The 21,864-nt window shown below is 30.4% G+C and overlaps 2 protein-coding genes, 1 long non-coding RNA gene and 1 other non-coding gene across 6 annotated transcripts; 1 reads left to right on the top strand and 3 right to left on the bottom strand.

Annotated features, from left to right (window-relative positions):
* Nucleotides 1-3,002: 3,002 nt before the first annotated feature.
* Nucleotides 3,003-6,891, bottom strand: LOC145180205 (uncharacterized). 2 transcript variants are annotated; one of them, XM_090080757.1, is made up of 3 exons: nucleotides 6,832-6,891; nucleotides 5,220-5,383; nucleotides 3,003-3,761 (listed from the first exon to the last, which is right to left on the bottom strand). In XM_090080757.1, exons 2-3 carry the CDS (start codon nucleotides 5,317-5,319, stop codon nucleotides 3,418-3,420), a joined length of 444 nt encoding a protein of 147 aa, XP_089936883.1. In that variant the 5' UTR covers nucleotides 5,320-5,383; nucleotides 6,832-6,891; the 3' UTR covers nucleotides 3,003-3,417. The 2 variants fall into 2 exon arrangements, with proteins under 2 accessions (XP_089936883.1, XP_089936882.1); XM_090080756.1 differs by lacking the exon at nucleotides 6,832-6,891 and adding an exon at nucleotides 5,524-5,544.
* A 3,443-nt stretch (nucleotides 6,892-10,334) lies between these two features.
* Nucleotides 10,335-13,163, bottom strand: LOC149891298 (uncharacterized). The gene has a single exon (XM_090082648.1). The coding sequence runs from the start codon at nucleotides 11,728-11,730 to the stop codon at nucleotides 10,459-10,461; it is 1,272 nt and encodes a 423-aa protein (XP_089938774.1). The 5' UTR covers nucleotides 11,731-13,163; the 3' UTR covers nucleotides 10,335-10,458.
* Nucleotides 13,164-18,116: 4,953 nt separating this feature from the next.
* LOC149891299 (uncharacterized) lies at nucleotides 18,117-20,678 on the bottom strand. 2 transcript variants are annotated; one of them, XR_016450946.1, is made up of 3 exons: nucleotides 20,471-20,672; nucleotides 19,920-20,129; nucleotides 18,117-19,832 (listed from the first exon to the last, which is right to left on the bottom strand). It is a non-coding gene; the product is annotated as an uncharacterized LOC149891299 (long non-coding RNA). The 2 variants fall into 2 exon arrangements; XR_016450945.1 differs by having other exon boundaries at nucleotides 18,117-20,129; nucleotides 20,471-20,678.
* LOC145199309 (small nucleolar RNA U3) lies at nucleotides 18,282-18,493 on the top strand. The gene has a single exon (XR_013851127.2). It is a non-coding gene; the product is annotated as a small nucleolar RNA U3 (small nucleolar RNA).
* Nucleotides 20,679-21,864: the final 1,186 nt, after the last annotated feature.

Here is a 21,864-nt window from a genome sequence, read left to right on the forward strand (position 1 = left end):
CCCCTTTTTTTAAAGAGCAGTTTGGTTCTTGCTTCATAGCAACGACCTTAGCAACGCTTTTTCTCCAACATCTCCTTAACCAAAAAAGCGATTAACTTTAAATTTTTGCTAAACAATGCTCAAGACGTTTGGCTTCTCCTTAAATATTATTTAAAGCTTTAAGCTGTACGTTGAAACCACTAAAATTGTTCTCAAAGTAGAGCTCCTGAAGGATGGTGGTTACTTTTTTGTCAGTCTTCCTTCAGTTTAAATTGATTTATAATTAAAGATTTTTTAGTGTTTTTATTTATAAATGGGTTCTGCAAGCAGATATAAGTCCTCTAAAGGTAAAAAAAGAAAGATTTTCAGAGGAAAAGTTACAAGAAATAACGGTAATACAGCATTGAATATTACAAAAAATTTTGTAAATAAATCGGACCATATTACAGAAGACTGTGTTAAAAAAAGACGTAAAAAGCTCAGAGCCATGAAAAAAGGGTATAATGATAAAGATAAATTAGAAGAGGGAGAGACATATGGTTATGGTCATTATTAAATAGTTTGTGTTACCATATAATTAGAATATATAACTTTTTAAAACTTATTTTAGCTTTTCTGCGACTTTTTTTTCTCGCAAAATCTCAATTTTTCAGAAAAAAAAACTTTTTATAGAAAATAGATAATGGGCTGAAAATTTGCAGGTTTAAAGATGAACATATTAGGAATGTTGTCTATGAAGCAAAATTTTTTTTTTTTTAAAACTCATTTTTATCATGCTTTGGGTCCCAAACTTCCCTTAACTTTTATATTTTAAAGTTCAAATGTCAACCTGGTAAAATTAAAAATGTTTTAAAAAATTCTATTTCATAGACAACATTATAAATATATTAAAGAATTCATGTTCAAAATTTCAAACAGTTTTGACACTTTTTGAGTTTGTTATACTAGATGAAAGAATAGGCAGTTTTGGGGGTAAAACAACACTAATTATGCGCATAATTAATGACGTCATCACAAAAAAAATTTTTTTTCGGTACTGTTTCAATTTTTTTTTTGATAATTAATAGAAAAAAACTAAAGTCTATTAATAGTTTTCAATTTTTTGTTAAAAAGTTGCCTTTACCCTGGTATCACCTTAATTAGTATCAATATAAATTTTATGTTAATAAAAACGTTACAAAAAAATTAATAAAAAAGCAGCTCAATCCAAAATACTGATTCACTAGTAAAATGCAATAATCTAAATAAGATAAAGAAAATACAAAAATATCATTAGAAATAAACTAAACACCTAATAAAAGCAGATTTTCATATTATTTATATTGCAACGCACATAAAACAGACTTTTAAAAGAGATCAGATGGAGGTAAAAAAAAGAATATAAGGTATTCACATATTTACATGCGCATATACACAAATAAAATTATAGTATGTAGCCGTAAATTCCGCGCAAACCTTAGTGCAAAGTATAAAAAGTAAAAACTCAAAGCAACAATGACTTATTTCATAGGTTTCTAGCATGAATTTTATTTACATTACCCAACATAAAACCCATCAGCATTAATCACAGCCTTAATTTTGTAGATTTTCTTGTGGCGTTCTGCTATATAAAAAAAATGCTCCATCCTCTTAAAATACAATTTTTATATTAGGAGAGTAGGTTGAATCAATCTATAGCCTATCATTTTCCCAAGGTTGTTGATGTACATATCTGTGTTCTTTTGGGCACCAGAATTGACGAGGACAGGCTATAGTTTTTGAGCTTTGCCAGCCTCGACAAGAATCGGCGTCAGAGCAACAGGCGAAAGACAGGAAACTTTCCGAAAACGAGAACAGCGGGAATTTCAGAAACCTCAGAGATTCTTGTTTGAACTTCATTTAACCATATAGAAAAAGCATTTAAGCTTTAAAACTCATGCATTAAAACGCGCAAAATCGTCTTTAACAAGGCTATCACGATAAATGAGGAAGGTAATCAGACAATCGAGAAAGAATAATCTTTCTATTTGCCTAAAACACTATTCATAAAAAAAATGTTTCTGATTTACTATCAATATTTCGGACCTTTTTTTTAAAGATTTTACAACTGCGAGGAAAAATCTGGTCGGACTTACAAAAATTTTGTTGGAAGTATGAAGATTTTGTTGGAAGCATGACGGATACTAAATTATTTTCTATCAATTAAGAGAATATAATGCCTTGTACTCTGAGAAATTTGGTGATAAAATCAAATTTCCAAATTTTGCGAATTTTGTCTGCCCACATAGTCACATATTACGTCCACTCGCATACTCTCGCGTACATACTAGCATACTCTTGTGTACATACTCGCATACTTTCATATTTAGATCCTCAATTTGAAGCTGCTACCTTATTCATCAATTTTTTTAAATGTATGCAAACTTTGGTTCCAAAACTCAACTATGAGTCCATACCACTTACCATAAAAATTGGAGAAAATGTTGGATGCTGGATTTCCGTTCTTGTAATTTATAGTGTAACAGAGGTCCTATCCAATTACTAACAATATCAAGGGAGTAAAATGAAGAGAGTTTGAACTCACCTACATAAATTGGCGCAAGGGTGAGATCACCAAACATATCCGCAATGGACAGATTAACAAATCTTTTTAGGTTTTATTTATTATGGTTTTTAAAATTTTATCTCTACTTCAAGTTTACCATCTCATCAAACCCCATTAACAACAGAATATCTTAAATGAATTAACCTTTTATATACTCATATACTTTGATTATAGTTAAAACTAAACTTGTGCTCCACAAATACAAGTTCAAAATGCTTGTTTATTACAGCAGGAGATTGCAAAACCCTGATAGTGGTTTTACTGAACTCATTTTTATAGCTGATAATTAGCATGAGATAAGCAGTACTTATTGGGTACAATTGCGCGGTCTTTAACTCCTTTACGCTTCTTCTTTTGTTTTATCACTATTTTCAAAAGAATGTTTCTTATCTTGTAATTAATCTATTGAGTAAAAGATTGAAATAAACGCGGTTTTAAATTTTACTATATCTTTTATGCATTTATCAGGATTAACTTTACAATATAAAAGTAAAGCAACAGTAAATTAAATTTGCATAATAGATTCGTTAAATTAAAAAACAGGAGATACTCATATGTCTATACACCATGCATATATATACCAAAACAAAAAGGTTTTAATGTACCAGACTTGTGCCACTTATATACAATCATTAGAGCTTTTAGATTTTAATAAAGTGTAGCTTTTGAATCACAAACAACTTTTTTTTTTTATTTTCTGCCGCCTTTTTCTTTCGGTTAATATTTAGAAAAGTCACAGAAAAACCTTAAAAAGTTTTTAAAGAAAATTTTTTTAAAAATCTTTCTTAAAAAGAATTTGTAAAAGAAATTTAATAACTGGTTGTCATTATTTTAATGATTGGCTAGCATTTATTTTAACTACACCCCTGTATTGTAACTATTAATGTTCGTGGTCCGCCATGATAACGATGCTCCAATAACCAGACTCCTTGCCAAGTATTCAAATTTAGTTTACCGTCAGTTATTGGAATAGTCACAGAAGAACCAATTAAACTTGCTTTGATGTGAGCAGTCATACCGTCAGGACCTTCGATGGAGTGAAGGTAGGGTGCGTTCTCAGGAACAATTGTGTTTAAAAACATATCCATATCAGCTCCAACGTCATCACCCCAACATTCGTTCACTGATAAACTTGCTGACGTCTGCTTCAATGAAACATGGCAAACACCTATCTTAATATCGCGGAGGCAAGATAGCTCTAAAAATAAAGAAAAAATGACTTTGTTTATAAAAATTTACGTAGTAAAAAGCTAATAAAGTATGCAAATAAAAAGCTACAACTTTGAATGTCACAAACTCTGAAGAAAACATGGTTAAATCGATGTAAAAAGTTTACAATATAAGTTTTTGTGATGTTAGATAAACTGATATTTTATTTTTAGTTTTAATTCTTAATTTAGTTTTTAATTATGATAATTTTTGTCGTTTGTTAATTTCATTTTTGTCACTTCCTCTAATTACTTGTTCACATTTTACTTAAAATCCGAAGCTCTAAGACCTTCTTTACTCAGTGGCCAGTTTCGTTAGCCTAAAAAATATTCCTGTCAACCTATGTCTTTACACTCAATTAGTCCTTGGTTTTCTATAGTATTATTTTCATCTTCGGTCAATAAGTACTATAATTATTATTGCTATTTATCATCATAATCTTTATCATCATCTTTATCATCATCTTTATCATCATCATCATCTTTATTATCATCATCTTTATCATCTTTATCATCATCATCATCATCATCATCATCATCATCATCATCATCATCATCATCATCATCATCATCATCATCATCATCATCATCATCATTATCATCATTATCATCATTATCATCCTCATCATCATCATCATCATCATCATCCTCATCATCCTCATCATCATCATCATCAATTACTATTCTTTTTGCACTGAACAAGTTGAAGAATAAAACAATTTCACATTGATAAATACACTGAATAATGCAAAACAATTTGCGTTATTCGGTTTGATTGTTCACGATAAGCTGTTTGCGTTATTCGGTTTTATTGTTCACGATGATCTGCTTGCGTTATTCAGTTTGATTGTCCACGATGAACTGCTTGCGTTATTCGGTTTGATTATTCACAATAAGCTGTTTGTGTTGCGTTTGGGAATTTTATTAGCGGCATCGTAAAACAGTTTTCTTTGTTTTGTTTTGGGCCACGCAAAACGTAAAATAGGACAACGTATTATAATCTTTAAAATAATTACAAACATTTTGCTAAAATTTGCATTTTCCCCTTTAAGTAACCTTTCCCATAAGTAACCGCTACCATAAGTATCCGTTATCATAAGAAACCGTGCCCAAAAACAAATTTGTTAACAACGAAAATTAAAACACCCAAATGAATTTTAAGTATAAATTATCCTGAAAATAATTATTTAACAGAATATTTGTTAATAACTTCTTGATAAAAACTACAAAATGTAAGCCTTTTCCGTTTGACGTCCTTATTTCATGGTTGCCATTTTCGTAATATTTCATCAGTATCATAAAGAAGATAAACCTAGGTACCAATCATTTTGGAAAGAAAGACAGGACGTTCTGCATTCTTTAAAATTATGGGATAGGTTCATCTTTGAATGTGTATAATTAATAAAAAAAAATAAAACATCAAAAGTATTGAAAAAAAAAAGACTTACCAGCCAGCGAATTTGTTATTTTGTGTACACCTCTTCCTTTTGCTGGCACAATGATTTCAGTCTGATACCAGCAGCATCCGTTTCCGCTTTTTAATGCCATTTTTTAAACATTTGGTGAGTTTCACTTTTTTATCTTTAAGTAACCAATTTAAATTGATTATTTGCTATAATCGAAATTTTAAATTGGAAATATCATATGAAAATATTATTTATAATAAAATAAATGTAATTTTATTTCAAAACAACATTTAACAAAATTTTTTTAAAGATTTTCAATCTTCAAGTAAGGAAACGTATGTCAAACCTTCAAAGCTTTTGTTATTAAAAAACGTCGTGCCGATTTTTCTATACTGGCTGTTTCTATTTTTATTTATTAACCCATTCTGGTCCGCATTTATTTTTATAGAAAATCTTTTGTCAAATGTAAAAGCTAAATCAAAAAAGTATGAAACGTTTCTTCATTTCTATTTTCACCTAAACATTTGTTGAATTCTTTTAAAACTTCGCCGCACTTAAGGACAATCATTGCATGACTTTTGATGAATTTTAAAAAATGAATCTCTTGCAACAAACTTATGACGGAGGTGGAGTGTAAAGTTGAATTACAAAAACTTTTAAGGCGTTTCATATAAAGAAGTATTACATTTAAAGAAAGAAAAAGCCATACAAGAATTAAAAATTAATTCCAAAACGTTTTTCAAATGAAGGCAGATGTTTCATCATCTCGACAGATAAGATTTGCCTTTTATGACTTAAAGAAGTTAAAAGCTTACGTTTGGTTTTACGCATTACGTTGTTGATCCATTTCAATAATGCAAAAAGTTTGCTGAAATTCAAAAAACTTCCTTAAAGGAAATTTTAAATAGGCCTCCTTTTTGCTAATTGTTGTCAATAAAAAGCCTCCTCTTTGCTGCGTCTTTGGGAGTGAAAAGGTGCCTTAAAGTTTTATTCATGCTCTATGTTAACTGCAAGTTCGGAAATTTGGTGCAAGTTTGGAAATTTAAATTCACTTAATTTTTCCTTTTTTTTTTTTTTTTTTTTTTTGTACTAGACAAATTGTGCGAACGAATTTCAAATGATTTTTTTTCGGGCAGAACTTGTTAATTTTCGGACAGAATTTATTAATCTAATGAATTCTGTAGTACTAATGAAGTTGGTTTTTACGGAGGTGAATCTTCCGAATGAGTCTTCTTATAATAAAAAGCCAATGATCCATTAATGACATAGGAATAAAATAACTTATACATTTAATTTTAACAAAAACTACGTATTAAATCTGACAAATGTATTTCATCTATAAAGTCGCTACTTTTGAAAAGAACTCTGATTTCGTATCATCGCACACGAATCAATACTCGCACACGAATCAAAACAAATCATCTCACACGAATCAATACTCATATCTAAAAAACTAATCTAAGTTAAGGAACGCGTATTATCATCGCTGCTGTTTCAAGATTAATGTGTCAGGAAACTAAGATCTGTCTCTTGAAATTTTTTAAAATAAAATTCGATATTTTAATTTTTGTTAGTTTTGACCAGCTTTGTTTATATTTTTTCCTTCTTTAAACCAACTTTTCAAAAAATTTACAAAAAGAATTACAAAATTCACCTGAAAAATTTAACCACGCTCTGCAAAAGGTGTCATGATAAGAACTTTTTTTCTCTTCTTAACCTGATATCGAAAAATAAATTATTTATGGTTTTATTATTCATTTTAAGGAACCAAACATATATTACATATTTAATTTCTTTTTATTATAAAGTTAAGATTGCCCACATTTGAAATTGATTATACTTTTAAGTTCTTACAAGAAATTTCGCGGATGAATGATTTTAAAATACATTTTGTTCTACATTGTCATTGGATTTTTTACTAGTGTTCATTTTACGTCCGACGTGAGCATTCTTTTCTTCTTCTTTCTCTATCTGACGGCGCAGCTCACTGGGTCTTAAATACTGCTTAATTCACTGGATACATAACACACTCTCACTTTAACTTTTATTCATTCCATTTCACTCGATGCGTTTTTCTCACCCACACCTCAAGAACAGTTTAAAAAAGTCCTTTTTGGGGACCTGATAATCTTAACTTCTTTCCGTGTTATGCCACTCTGTTGGAGTAATATCTTTATCTGTTAATGTTTGTATCACTGTTGTTTCTCATTGTGTAATTTATAAATGTTCAAATGCTTCTGTTACCAATGTTTAACAGAAATGTTTTGTCACTTATTATTTGAATTGTAGCACCAGATTTCCATTTGCTTTCGTTTGGGTGGTTTCTAACGAACGCTTTATCTCTAATGCTGAATTGACACAAGCTTTGACGCCCTACTTGCTGAGAATATTTCATTTTTATTGCATAACTCATCTTTTGTTGTAAACTTGATTTCATTAGTTCGATTCTTGTGCAGACGCGTATTACCATTGACAGTCCACTTTGAGCAGTCCCTGTTGTAATAGCTGGTGTAGATTGATAATTAACCAAGAACGTTTGTAATTTTTCTTTGACGTTTCTATTCTCAATGTGTTTAATGTTCTCTTAATTATTTGTAGGGTACACCGGGGGCTATCTCGCCACTTTTCTACTTTAATGCTAATTGTTAGGCATGACAAGTTTTTCCTCATACCAAAAACTGAATGATATAGAATTATTTATTTTTAGTTCGACAGTGTTTAAAAAATCAAGAATTTTTAATTGCATCCATAAATCGAAATTTGTTTTATACATATGAGGCGATTTCGCTATTTATGTGGCGATTTCGCCCGTGTAAAATGAGTTAGATATATGTGATATTTAACTAAATTGAGAACATTTTGCGCACATGTCGATGGAAAAGCAGACTTTTATGACCATCTAAATATAGTAAACACTTCTTCCTCTCGACCTTTTGTTGATAGTTATTAAAATGCTTTAAATATTCGATAAATATGTCTTGTTAATGTAACCCGATTAACTACATTTCAAAGAGGTTCTTGTTGGGAACATGAATAAATTAGGAAGATGTTTTCATTTGAAAATCAACAATAGGGGTAGATTGCGTCATATGACATTTAGGAAAACATTTTGGTTATTAAAAACTTTTTTTTTTAGTTAATTTTTAAACTACTTTATCTTTGAAAGTTGATTTGAAATCTTTTAAATTGATTTATTTTATTTTACCTACGTAAAATAAAATAATTGTAAATAATTGTAAATAATTGTAAATAATTTTTCAAATCAAATTACCATACCACTATCTCCTTAACATGATCATGATTTGGCGGGGAGAAATGAATTGGGCAAACAATTAATTGCAAGTAATTGATTGCAATTAATTGATTGAAAAATTTTTAATACCAATTAATTGATTGAAAATATTTTTTAAACCAATTAACTGATTGGGTCAGAATTGCAATTAATCGATAATTGATAAATTTTGCCATTAATATTATTTACCGAGATTATATTATACTTTTATGTAATTTTTAGTTTTTAACCATAAAAAGTTAAAGATAGAATGACGCATAAGCAATAATACGCATGTATAAATATTTCGAGCTGTATACGCATATAAGGTTAATGATAGATTGACGCATAACCAATAATACGCATGTATACGTATTTTCATTTCAATTGTACTATTAATTATGTTTATATGTGCACATAAAGTAAAAAAATTCCTTTTTAGGATTTTTACGAATCTCGCTAACAATAAATACAAAAGAAATAGACAACATTTACTTTAAGAAAGATGAAGCTAATGACAGTAATTGGACCTGTAAGTGCGGAAAAAAACTACGCCAGAAAATTGGGACAGGATGGACCAATTTATTTAATCATGTTAAAATTATGCATCCAGAATATATAGAATATAATACTTCTTTAACTTCAACACAACAGCCGATTACACAGTTTAGTGGTTTTACTCATATTCCAGGACCAATAATAGGAAAGAGTGCCAACAATATGTATTCATGGATAGAATGTGTGACTTGTGGCCTTAAACCATTTTCATTTGTAGAAAACTCTCTCACGAAAAAGTACTCAAAATTAGAAAACATTTCCATAAAAACTATGAAAAAGTACATGAATTTGCTGACTAAAAAGGTTGAAGTAGAAGTTGCTAACATAGTTCCAGAAAATTTCGCAATTATTTTTGATAGATGATCAAACATAAGTACGCATTATGTGGCATTGTTTGTATCATATCCTAATAATGCCAGTGAAAATGAGTACAGTACTGCATTAATTGCCTTTTCACCTTATGGAAATGAAACAGAGTTTACAGCAAAAACCCACTTTCATTATTTACCATGGGTTCTTCAAAATATTTTTCTAAAAAGTATGACTAACGAAACATCTTTAATAGGTGACAACTGTGAAACATACAGGTAAAAGGACCTCAGAATGCAGTGGGACCTCAGAATGTCAGGTTTGAATTAAACCAACATAAAACTCGATTTTTTTAACTAAATTCTAAAAGCGTTGAATAATCTAATTAAAGAATATAATGTTAAGTCATAAACAAAAAAATATTACATATAATCCTTACAAAGTAATCTAAATTACGAAGACGTTGAAAATAGTCTATAAGCAATAAACTTATTTTTTTTAAATAATTTTAAATAATTCAATCCCTTCTGAAAATAAGTTTGCAGAACCTTATCAGAAATGTTGCCTTAAGACTCCAAAAACAATGCTAAAAAGATGCGTGCGCAGAATAAATACAATTTTTTTAAAATCGCTTTTTTCAATACCTAGCATTTTGAGGTGCTGCACCTAACGTTTTGAGGTACCAAATCAAAAACTATATAACAAACTTTAGTTATTACTTTTTATTATTTTTTTTTATAACATTAACCAACTTAAAAAAAATGTAATGAACAAAAAATACAAAAATAAGATCCAGGTAAAGTTTAATTTAAAAAGAGGCGAATAGAGAACGCTAGGTTGAAATAAGATCCAGGTAAAGTTTAATTCAAAAAGAGGCGAATAGAGAACGCTAGGTTGAAATAAGATCCAGGTAAAGTTTAATTCAAAAAGAGGCGAATAGAGAACGCTAGGATGAAATAAGATCCAGGTAAAGTTTAATTCAAAAAGAGGCGAATAGAGAACGCTAGGTTGAAATAAGATCCAGGTAAAGTTTAATTCAAAAAGAGGCGAATGGAGAACGCTAGGTTGAAATAAGATCCAGGTAAAGTTTAATTCAAAAAGAGGCGAATGGAGAACGCTAGGTTGTATTCTAGATTAAATCAGTCATAGGACGTTTTCAATGTGATCTTCATCAGACTCAAAGTGAAGGCATTTTTTGGGTCCTATTTCACAAAATGGTTTGATCATATTCGGTTTTAAGCCTGTTTTACCTCGGCATGATGCTTTACTACATGTAGATTTCAAAACATTATGGCAACACGAGCATTCTCGAAGTTTATTTGCTGCGCAAACATTCTTTCCACATGTACACTCTTCCTTAAATTTATAGAATCCCTCAATTTGTTGTTGTAGCTTGGCTTTCCTTACTTTATTTGCTTTCTCCTTTTTGGCTTTGTCTTCCTTGATTAAAGAAACCGTTTCCAATATTTTTTTCCGCTCCATTGAGCCGTGAACCTGGGTAACTCTAACATTTTCTTTTTTCAATTTAGGTGTTACTTTGGTTACAGGCAACAAGTTAGGTATTTCTTCCAGTGATATTGATTTATCAGATATTGTTTGATAAGCTTCCATGGCACTTTCGTATTTATGTTTCCAATATCTTGCTGAGCCACAGCGAACATCTTTTGGAGATGAAACTGTTACTGCTGTTGATATATGATATTTTTCGGTATTTTCATGAATACTTAGCTCAGCTCGTAAAAACTTATCTTCCTGCATCCACTTAACACTAAGTCCTCCGCTTGAAATGCCAACTTTTTTACCTACATTTATGATTGTTTGTTTTGATGCCCACTCTGGCCATAACTCTGCAAGTATATTCATGAAACTTTCTCTGTTGATTGTCATAAACGGAGAATAAAGTACAGACTTAGCACTTCTGTACTCAGAGTGCAGTTTCTGATTAATTTGATCAAGGAGCTGGGTAACGCCAGTTGTATCAGGTGGAGTGATGAAAAGTCTAATATTTTTGCTTCTTAGGAATGTCAATGCATCACTGTCAAATCTTGAAGAGTGACCATCAGATAGAACAACAACAGGCCGTTTTATATTGTTTTTTTCTAAAAATTGGTCAAACATTTGATATGCACTTAGAAGTGTACTGTGATCCTGGCTTCCACTCTCATTTGTGGAGATTAGAAGATTTGGAATACGTATAACTGCTTCTTTTGAAGCCATGTGGGCACTAATCCCTTTTCCCTTGAATATGATTTGGCACATTGCTATGTCTCCTCCAAAGGAAACAAAAGGATGTATAGTTACGCATTCTCTATTTTCTCTTATCATCTTTTGACAACTTTCCCCTCTTCTAGCATACACTAAACCATTTGGAGTACCATCAACTCCATAGTTTATAAACTGGGGGGGTTTCATCATGATTGTAAATTCTAGTGGTATCTATATATCCCTGCCATACACCTGTTTCTAATTGATTTGCATCAATGAAAATATTACATTCTTTAAGTTCTTCAGCTAATTCGTTGAGGTGTTTACATACCATTGCTTTTGTGCAGTTAAGGGCACGATTTATGGATACAGTTCCTTGTCTCTTTTTGGTTATGTACTTTTGATATTTTGCATCCCAACGCTTCCAAAAAGACTTGCTAAGCTTCTTTGTTCGGAGTGCTCGTTGAACATTTGGTGATAGCTTAGTGATCTTGACGTCCACGAAGGTTTCTACAGGCTTGCTTTCTTACTTCCAAAACATTCAACATTATCCTTGTCAACTCCGACTTGTTCAAACCTTGGAGGCACCTAAATATATTATTGAAATAATAATACAAGAAAACTAAATAGTATAAGTTTAGTTTTCTAAATGAACAATATTAAAAAACCAGGATTTTATTACAGTTTACAACAGTTTATAAAAAAAATGTTTCATTTCTTAATTTTGTGTAGATATTACCTATTCTTTTTCTTATATGAGAGACTAACAACTCTTCTTCATCTTTTGTAAAAATTGAACAATATTCCTTCTCGTTTCCAGTTCCAATGATACCATTAATTCGTTTATTAATTGTTCTAAGATCTTTAATTAGTGGAAATTTTCCTGAATTGATTGCGGCCCAACCACGTTTATTGTTGATTCGGCACCACTCAACTGCTTCCTCTAACTGCTTACTTTTCATCATTATGACATCTCTTAGAACATTGCATCTTGATTTGCTTGTTGGTTTAATTCTAAAGGACTTTCCCATTTCTTATTTATTCTTTACTGAAAGGAATATCAAAACACACTTTTGTACTTGCACCTTACTTTAGTAATTGCACTTTAGTTTAATTCATTTTTTCAAAAGCAAACAAAGAAAACACACTAAAGTGTGTTTTGAATGAGGTTTCGTGACGAAACTATAAGCAGAATATTCATTTCATAATGTCGAGAAGAAACTAAATGCAAACAACTTTTTTTTATATGTTAATTAGCTTTCATTAACCAAGCGTTTTGAGGTCCCTTAAGCTAGCATTGTGTAGTGGAATGCAAAAAGTATAAAAGATAAGTGAACAAAACATTTAAAAATATATTCAGCATTGAAAATAAATAATATATGCTGAAATTCATGATTAACTAAGCAATATTGGCAACAATACTACCTATTATTAAACCTGACATTCTGAGGTCCCTAACGAAAAAAGCATGCCCTAAATATTTATCTAAAGGCATATGAAAATTGTATTAAAAACTACTAAAATTTTTTGGCAATATAGCAGGAGTATTTTTTCAACTCTCAAAAGTAAAAAAAAAGTATATGCTCAAATACTTGGGGCTTAGCAAAATCTTTAAAAACACCTAACATTTTGAGATCCCTTTACCTGTACAAGGCCCTTGCAAATCTGTGAAATGTCCCATTAGTAGGATGTGCCTCTCACAGGTTCAACTTACCCATGCAATTGTTGCAACTCCAAAAAAAGATATCATCGATAAGACAAATACGCTTATGGGTAAATTCAAAAATTTAAAGCTAGCTGGAAAACTCCGTTTGTTGACTTCTCTTTGTGCAATTCAAAGAAACACAACACGATGGTCAAGTACTTCAGAAATGATAAAACGATATTTTCGTTTTAAACTATTTTTCACCCAAGGGAACTTTGATAAAATGCCCGAGCTAATAGATTACATGTTGTCTGCCAGGGAAGAAAATGATCTTCAGTTTTTAAACGAGACTCTGCAAAAATTTAACTCAGTAACCATTGCACTTCAAAGAGAATCTATTGGCGATTCAGAAGTAAGAGTTTTATTTAATGAAATAATTAGACACGATGTTAATATGGGTACCTATTTATCTTTAAATGCAGATATTATTCATTCTAAAACATTTGAAAGTGCATTAGGTAAAATATTGAACAACAGAGAGTACGAATTATTTTTAAATAAAAAGGAAAGTGTAAATAAACTTCTAAAGCAATCTGAGATCACGCCAGTTAGTATTGATCATGATTTAGACTTTGCTTCTAAGCTGCTAAAGAAAAGAAAATTTAAAAAAATGTCTTCGGATTCAAGATATATGAATTGCAAGTTTCTGGTGCTAACGTCAAATATTGCGGAAAGATTTTGCAGTGCGGCAGGTAACGCAATTGGCCATTTGAGACAATATACTTCCATCCAATCTTGAAATGCAAATGTTTTTGTGTGTTAACAAACGATTTTGGGACAGAAAAATGCTCTCAGATATTATGATGAATAATGAAATTAACTGATTGTTTTAGTGATTTACTCTTCAAAAAATTTTGGTTTTCAATTTATTTTTTATGAGTTCTTATTAAAGACGAACTTTAAACTGGAATTATACATTACAATGTAATGTATAATTCCAGTTTACAATGTGATGTATAATTCCAGTTTAAAGTACGTTATTACTTTAAATATATATGTGTAATGATTAAATATATATATTTAAAGTAATAACCCAACAATATTAATCTTTTAAGTATTTAATAAAAAATGATCATTTTATGTTCTGTTTTTAACATTTTTAGACATTTTAAAAAACCAATAATTATTTGCAATTAATTGGAAAAATTGATTGAACTATTCAAAAATTGCAATTAATTGATTGTACTGAATAATAATTGCAATAAATTAATTGGTAGCGTATTTTTAAACAATTAAATTGCAATTAAATTTTCCCTGCCCTTAATTTGTGCTTCGACAAAAACCTATTTAAAGTATTCACCACAAACGGCAATGAGATGATGTTAACAAATTTATGAAAACTAACCTTAACAGCCATCGTCAAACTTCGTTTGAATCAATTTCACAAAGAAAAATAAGAATGCCACAAGGAGAAAGAGTGACACGATAATCTCAATTAATCACAGTAAACAGCAAATCATAATTAAAAGTTCCAACAACCAATAGAATTAAGCAGCGACTAGGATCAATCAATAATTAGTAGATGATAGTATAAAAGTAATAAATATTGCAGGTCATATTTATTACAAAAGTAATAAAAATTACCTCTTTTACCCACAATATCAAAAGTGGCGAAATCGCCACGGTCTACACTACAAGTCTCTTGGCTCCTTCATTAACGCTTAGGCGTTTGATGACATTCATTTTGTTAAGTTATTTGTTAAATTTGTTTTCACATAATTTAACTAATAACTTAATGAGTTAAAATTACTTATGCCATGTAATGATGTAAATCTTTCATTTGTTTTATTTCATAAAATACTCCGTAAGAGCTGAAAAAGCGTAAGGATATTTTTATTTTATGCCGCTTTGATGATGGGTTACCCTTGCCTTAATAAAAACTTTTATAAATGCAATTTTTTTAAAATATTTTAGAAGAAAAAACCACTCATAATTAATTCCCATCTTCTTCACTTCAACAATCAAAAGACTCTAAATTTTATCGAATGATCTGTTAAATATCAGCTAAACACAGTCATCTATTAAAACTGTGAAAACTTAAAATGTGCTCTTATTGTCAGTGGCTTGTTGTACTGGAAAACAAGTTGAGAAAACCATTCTCGTGAAGTTATAATTGCGTGGAAAACGTTGGTGTTTTTCAATATTGCTAACTTAATCAACTTGCTTTAGCTGTCAACTAGTAATACGGGATGTGCGCGGTATTTAACAAAAACTACGGACACCCCGCATTATTAGTGAAACCTGTTCGTACGTAAAACCCATACAAACCACCAAACACATGATGTAACCTTCTGAAGAGATGACTCCAAAGACCATTACAGGGGTTGGAAACTTTATTTGTTTAACCATAGGTACACTCCATTTTTAAGAACTTTGCTATACAACAATTCCCATTTTCGGCTTAAATTACAACGAATACAACGTTTTTTCAAAACTTTGGTATTGAAAATTTAACTTTTAAAATCATTCAAAATTTATTACACGAATAAAGTTTTAAAACAAACGCCAAAAAAGAATAAATGAAGATTGTGATGAAGGCTAAAATCAATTTCTTTGACTTTGATTGTTAAATACCGCGCGTAAACCGTAACACTTGTCGCAAACCCAAGCAAAAGGATTGAAGTAAAAATGTTAAAAAACAAAAAGTTTTTCCATCTTTGCGACAAGTAAAAAAGATAGATAAGACAAATAGCAAAGCAAAATGTTTATAGGCGATCTTTCGGATGCTGGCATAGACAGCATTTTTGATATAAGCGAGATGTCTATCGAAGAGTTGAAACAAGTGAGCGTTTGTGATGAAAAACACATGGCTCTACTGATAAAAGAAGCCAAAAACCATATTAAAGTTCTAAATTAAAGTTTTATTAATAAAAAATTTTCTAATAGAGTAGTAAAATATTTTTTAATTTTCGTGTTTTACTTTTTAACTTTTTTCTATGTTTTTGTGAAACCTGTTAATTCTTTTTATCGACTGTGTGATGTTTACGTGAAACGTCACATGTTAAATGTACTAATGTCATAACATTAGCGCCGTTTTTCTGCGAGCTTCCCACGCTGCTTTTCTCATTTATTAAAAGAAAGTGTTGTCATAATGTCTTGTTTTAAAAATAGATTTCGTTGTCATGTTAGTTCGGTTTAATAAAAACCAGTTTTATTGGGTTAAATGTCACGACAGGTGTAGAAAGAAGTTTTTTTTTTTTTATATTGAAAAATTTTTTGACACCTTTTTATATCTATTTTGTACGCTGTAATATATCTCACTATTGTTTATGAACTCTATCCCTTTTCTTTGCGTATATATTACTTTTTTATTTTGCTTTACCTAACCTTAGATTGTGCGGTATATTTTTCAATTTGGAAATATCAGCCTTTGAATACTGAAGCTGAGAAAAATCCTCGAGTACTTTTGATAATCAAAATTATCAACAGCGCTTAGGGCTATGTCCAATGCGTAAGGGAGTACAATTTGCTTTACTTCGACTCAGTTCTTCGATAAGTTCTTCGATAAGTTCTTCGATAAGGTCTTCTCTCTCTTTAACCTAAGGGAATAAGATTTCCTGAATCGTTCTTTTTTTTTTTTTTTTTTTTTTTTTGACAATTTGTAGCACCTTTATATATGAATAAAAAATCTCAATTCATGTAAACGGAAAATGCAACAGCAATTTTTTGGTAAAGAAAGCGTTGATTGGGGGTTCGTACAGATCCACTTTGCGACAAGCAAAGAGGCTAGATAAAAAAAAAAAAAAAAGCAAAGGCGCTCGGTCGATTGAACCAAAGTTGTTGAAGAAAGTAAAAATCAGGAACTGTTGACTTCGGCATGGCACGTTTCCGTCAATTGGATACCGCTAACAATACTTTTACAAATTTGCCACCATAAAATTACAGTTCTTCCTTCTGGTACTTCGTTATCAAAACCAATGCAATTTCCTAAAATACACGATAAAAATTGATGCGAAGAACAGATAAGACTAAGATAACTTTGTACAGCCAAGTTCATAACTATATGTAATCAGTTTCGACATTTAAAAAAATTTTAGAAGAGGGCGTTTAAGCCAAAATTCTATTAATTTAAGAACTTAATTTCTAAACTGTCCAGCAACAGGCAAAAACAAATTAACCAAACGAACACATATTGATACTTAAGGTCCTGGAAAAGCCACGAGGGAGCTCCGAAGTGTGCTTCACATCGTATCTTCGTCTGGTTGGCATTCCTGCCGAACTAACAGAGGAAGCAAAACCCCTTATTGATCAGGATTGCTTTCCCGTCAGGTAAGTATGCTTAACTGACAAGAAAAAAAGTCGCTTTGAATCTTAGAAGAATCCAAATAACCTTTATCTCGTCACAAGATCTTAAGAACACGTTTTTCTCGTCAAAATCAACTTTTTTTTTTTTTTTTTAAATGTTCGTAAGATCTCGTAAAAACCAATTTTACTTAACGAGATTTTTTTTAAATAACAATTAAAGTCAATAAATGTAACAGTCTGTAAATAAATCTATAATAAATCTAACTAAATCTAAAGTCTAACAATCAATAAATGATAAATCGAAGTCAGTAAATGTAAATAAGGTTTAGAAGAAAAAAGTAACGTTTAAAGGAAAAAAAAAAAAAAAAATCAAGCGGAACATTTTTAAAGGAGAAGAGGAAAGCAAGGTTAATAGAAAGTTACGTTTTATTGGATTTTATATGTTGACATGCAAGAAAGTAGGTTTAAAGTGTAGAACAATTAGCGATTTCAATAAAACTCTTTTTTAACAATGTTAACTTTTGCTTAAAAGCTTTAAGCATGTTGGATTACATACGCGAATTTTTGCGAGTGTTCACTTTTGCGCACGGCAATTTTGTTAAGAGGAAAATTTATCAGAGGTCATCAATAAATTAAACACTCGTTAAGACGTTTTCACTTTTTTATTTAAAACAACATAAGAAATTTTTGTATTTTTAAATATTTTACCATGACAAAAAAACTCTTGTTTGAACAATGTACATGCAACTGACACCACAATCATAGCGGAATAGCTAATATGTAAATTGCTTTCCGACTTTATTAGTGACTTAAGACCGTACTTACTAGGATCTTTTCTATAGTATGCGTCCCGTCTTTGTGATTCAACAAAGACAACCACAACAACCATGATGATGAGCTGTAGTGATGTCACCTGAGCGTGAAGCTTAGCCGTGAGAATGTCTTGCGACAATCCCACAGCTATTGATGACCGTTCCATTTGCATCTACTGCGAATGGATGGTGGTGTCACCAGCTGAATGGTTTTCTCTGCAACGAAATAAAAGCATCTCTCCGCCCTCTTGAGGGGGCATGCTGAAGCAGTGCGTCAACAAACACAAAGTAAAAAGCAGCAGAAATAATCCACTCCGTCAAATTATCCATAACACTTTTCATTTGAGCTACGTCAACTCACTCAGAAGTTCTTTTCACAACAAGCTGAATCTTTGAAAAGTGTCAGAGCTGCATAGAGCTCATCAGCTAAATCTGCAGTCTTTGCTCTTTTGTTTCTTGTACAAACAACTGCCAATTCCTTATCTGGTTTTCCTGGTCTAATGCGAAAAGACACGTCGTAACTAATGAGATTTTTTCCCAGCAAATTATTTTCCAATTTTAAAAACTTTTCACAGCTTCTACAACTTTTTTTACAATATATTTACGTCTAACCTTTTCATTTCACGTTTCAAGCTAGCTTACCCACTGAATATTATTATGACAAAACGTGAGCTGATGCTTTAAATTTCAAAATAAAATATTAACATTTTTTTGAATAGTTTATAAATTTATGCAAACTGTTGCAGTTAAGGTAACATCCCTCTCCAAAACATCTAACAGGGACATAAATTCATTAGAATTGTTTCCACCAAACCATACGCCATGTTACCCTCACATTAGTGTGTAATGCTTTCAACCAGGTTTGAAAAGCTGACCAAACGCATAAAAAAGTACACGGTTTATCCAAAACTCCCATCGTAATTTGGAGCTCAGGTATGGAAACAATGTGTTTGAGAAAAGTTTATTGACCTTCTTTTAAGTAAATTAAACAAGAATTTATTACATTTTTGTATTTCTGCATTTTCAACCATTTTTTTTTCCAACATAGACATTCTGATCACAATATGATCAGAATGTCTATGGTTTTGAGGGAGCATTTTCCTTCATAATATAGACAAGAGTTTTTTCTTCCATACTTTAGATTAGAGCTCTTTAAGTTTAAAAGGTGCAAGTAAATTTTGGAGATTCTGTTATATCAACTGAGATCATCTCCACAATCATAAGAATATCAAAGTCTTTCACAGTAGATTCTTCATATATTTCATAGGAAGAATAATAATTTTTTGGATAGAAAAGATTAATAATTACTTTTGAAAGGTATTTATCACAATCTAAAGATATTCTTACCATTACGTTAACATTACAAATAACTCTTTCTTCAATTATAAATTTGATAAACTCAGTTGTGTTCTTGGCATAAATTATATCTTTAATAACTATTTGATCACCGTCAACAACTTCCTTCGTTTTACATTCATATAAAATATCTACAGTTTACTGCATATCAGCCATTTAAATAACAACACTTGATTCTATAACAAGTTGGATTCCTGCATAGAAAAAAACATGATTTTTTTGGTTTTATTTTTAAAGAGTTCAAATGCATTCAATCGCACCATAATATTTTGGAATGAAACCTGATTAATTTTCTTTCGTTTTGATTTAATTTTAGCCAACTAACAGAGAGATTTCCACATTTTGACAACTTGAACTGCTCTCCATCTATTACTATGTGTATGTTTTAACAATCCAGATGAAACTTGCTCTGTATTTTTATTTCCAAGTGACTCGCTGATACTTATGATATTGCTTCCAGCTTACTTTTGCAGCAATCATGAAAAACTCTTCTAAAATTAATAATAAAAAACTTATAATTTTTTAATAAATAAATTTAAATTGAATAAGAAATAAAAAAGCAGAAATCTATTGAATCAAATTGTAAGATAACATAAAAAGAAAAAGTAGTTCAGTTAACCTTATACTAAAATTTCTAATCTATAAAAACAAAATTTTCATAACTATAAAATAACACTTTATCATTTTTAGCCTTAAAATGTTAAAGAAAACTACTTTTTGGTCAAAAATCAGATTCTCAACTCTTGAGAGAAAATTCCCCATGTAAATAAAAGGTAAATAAATATGTAAGAAAAAGTAGTTTTATCACTATGAAGACTCAAGGTATCTTTACCTTGTTTACCACCATCTTACAATATTTTTGTTACTTCACTGAGTACCTATACCATGTTCAATTTTGGTGAAACAAAACCAACAAACTAAATAAATCCTACAGTATTTTCTGCAACCTTCTACTCTTTTAGAAGATATTTTAAATGGATTCATGCATAATTTTGTCAAATACAACACCCGCCCCTCTCTTTTCGTTATAAACATTTTTCGGACGTTTGTGTAATATACGCTTATCTATCATTTTATTTTGACATGAACCGCTGATCTCAAAATATAACTGGATAGCGTATACGAGAAATTTTTTGAAGGCAGTTTTGGCCACCCAAGATAGCGGCGGAATTAACGAGCGAATTTAACATCAAAGAGGTCCCACATTTCAGCGAACCATGAGAGCATGGATGTATAAGAGATGAACATGCAACGAGATTTTTTTTTTTTTCGAACCATGCTCGTTGCGCATTTTACAAATCTTTGTTTTAAACAATAGAAATTAAATTATATTAATATCTGTCGGATTCGTCAAAAATTTCGGTCTTGTCTAACCAGTCACACCAACTTCCTTTTAGTTATTAAAGATAACAGCAATAGAACCATGTTTTAAGCTTAATTTTATATAGCTAGACATTCTTAATAATTTAAGAAATTTACTCTGATGATTATATAGAAATTGAGATCATTTACTTAACTACTTTAGTACATTAACTACATTTGTAGTTAATGTACTAAAGTAGTTAACTAGAGATATAATAAATAATACAAAATTTAGTTGAAGTTTAAAACTAGTTGAAGTTTCACTGCTCCACAAAATCTCAAGATACTACTTTGAGCCATGCTAAGAAAATGACTTATATTGGCTGAAAGCCCTGTGCATCCAGACTCCAAAAATGTAAGAATTGAAATCCATCTATTTTGTCCACAAGAGAAAATCAATTTCAAATTTTATTAAAAAAATAATACAAAATATAATAAACAATAATGCAAAATGTCAACTAGTTTCACTGCTCCACAAAATCTCAAGATACTACTTTGAACTGTGCCAAGAAAATGACTTACATAGGCTAAAACCATTATGCAACCAGACTTCAAAATTGTAAAAATTGAAATCCACCTTTTTTGTCCGTTGGAGAAAATTAGATTTTAGTTTTTACCTACTTTGCACAATATGAAGAAATGACAGCCTTTCAAAATTTTTCATTTTTACAGCACCAAAAACTACATCAAAATATTCCAGAAACATACAAACCTGACCTGCAGTCTTTTAGGAGTAAGAATAATAATAATAAACAATTATATGTTGCAGTTATTGCTGCTGAAGATACAGATTATTTAGCCCTTTAATCCTGTAAATATTATTAAAAATTCATGCTTACTTGTAGTTTTTGACCCAATTTTTAC

This window comes from Hydra viridissima, unplaced genomic scaffold (assembly GCF_058129835.1).
Source record: "Hydra viridissima isolate aposymbiotic clone 2 unplaced genomic scaffold, HvirCarnegie_v1 scaffold_3, whole genome shotgun sequence".
NCBI lineage: Eukaryota > Metazoa > Cnidaria > Hydrozoa > Anthoathecata > Hydridae > Hydra > Hydra viridissima.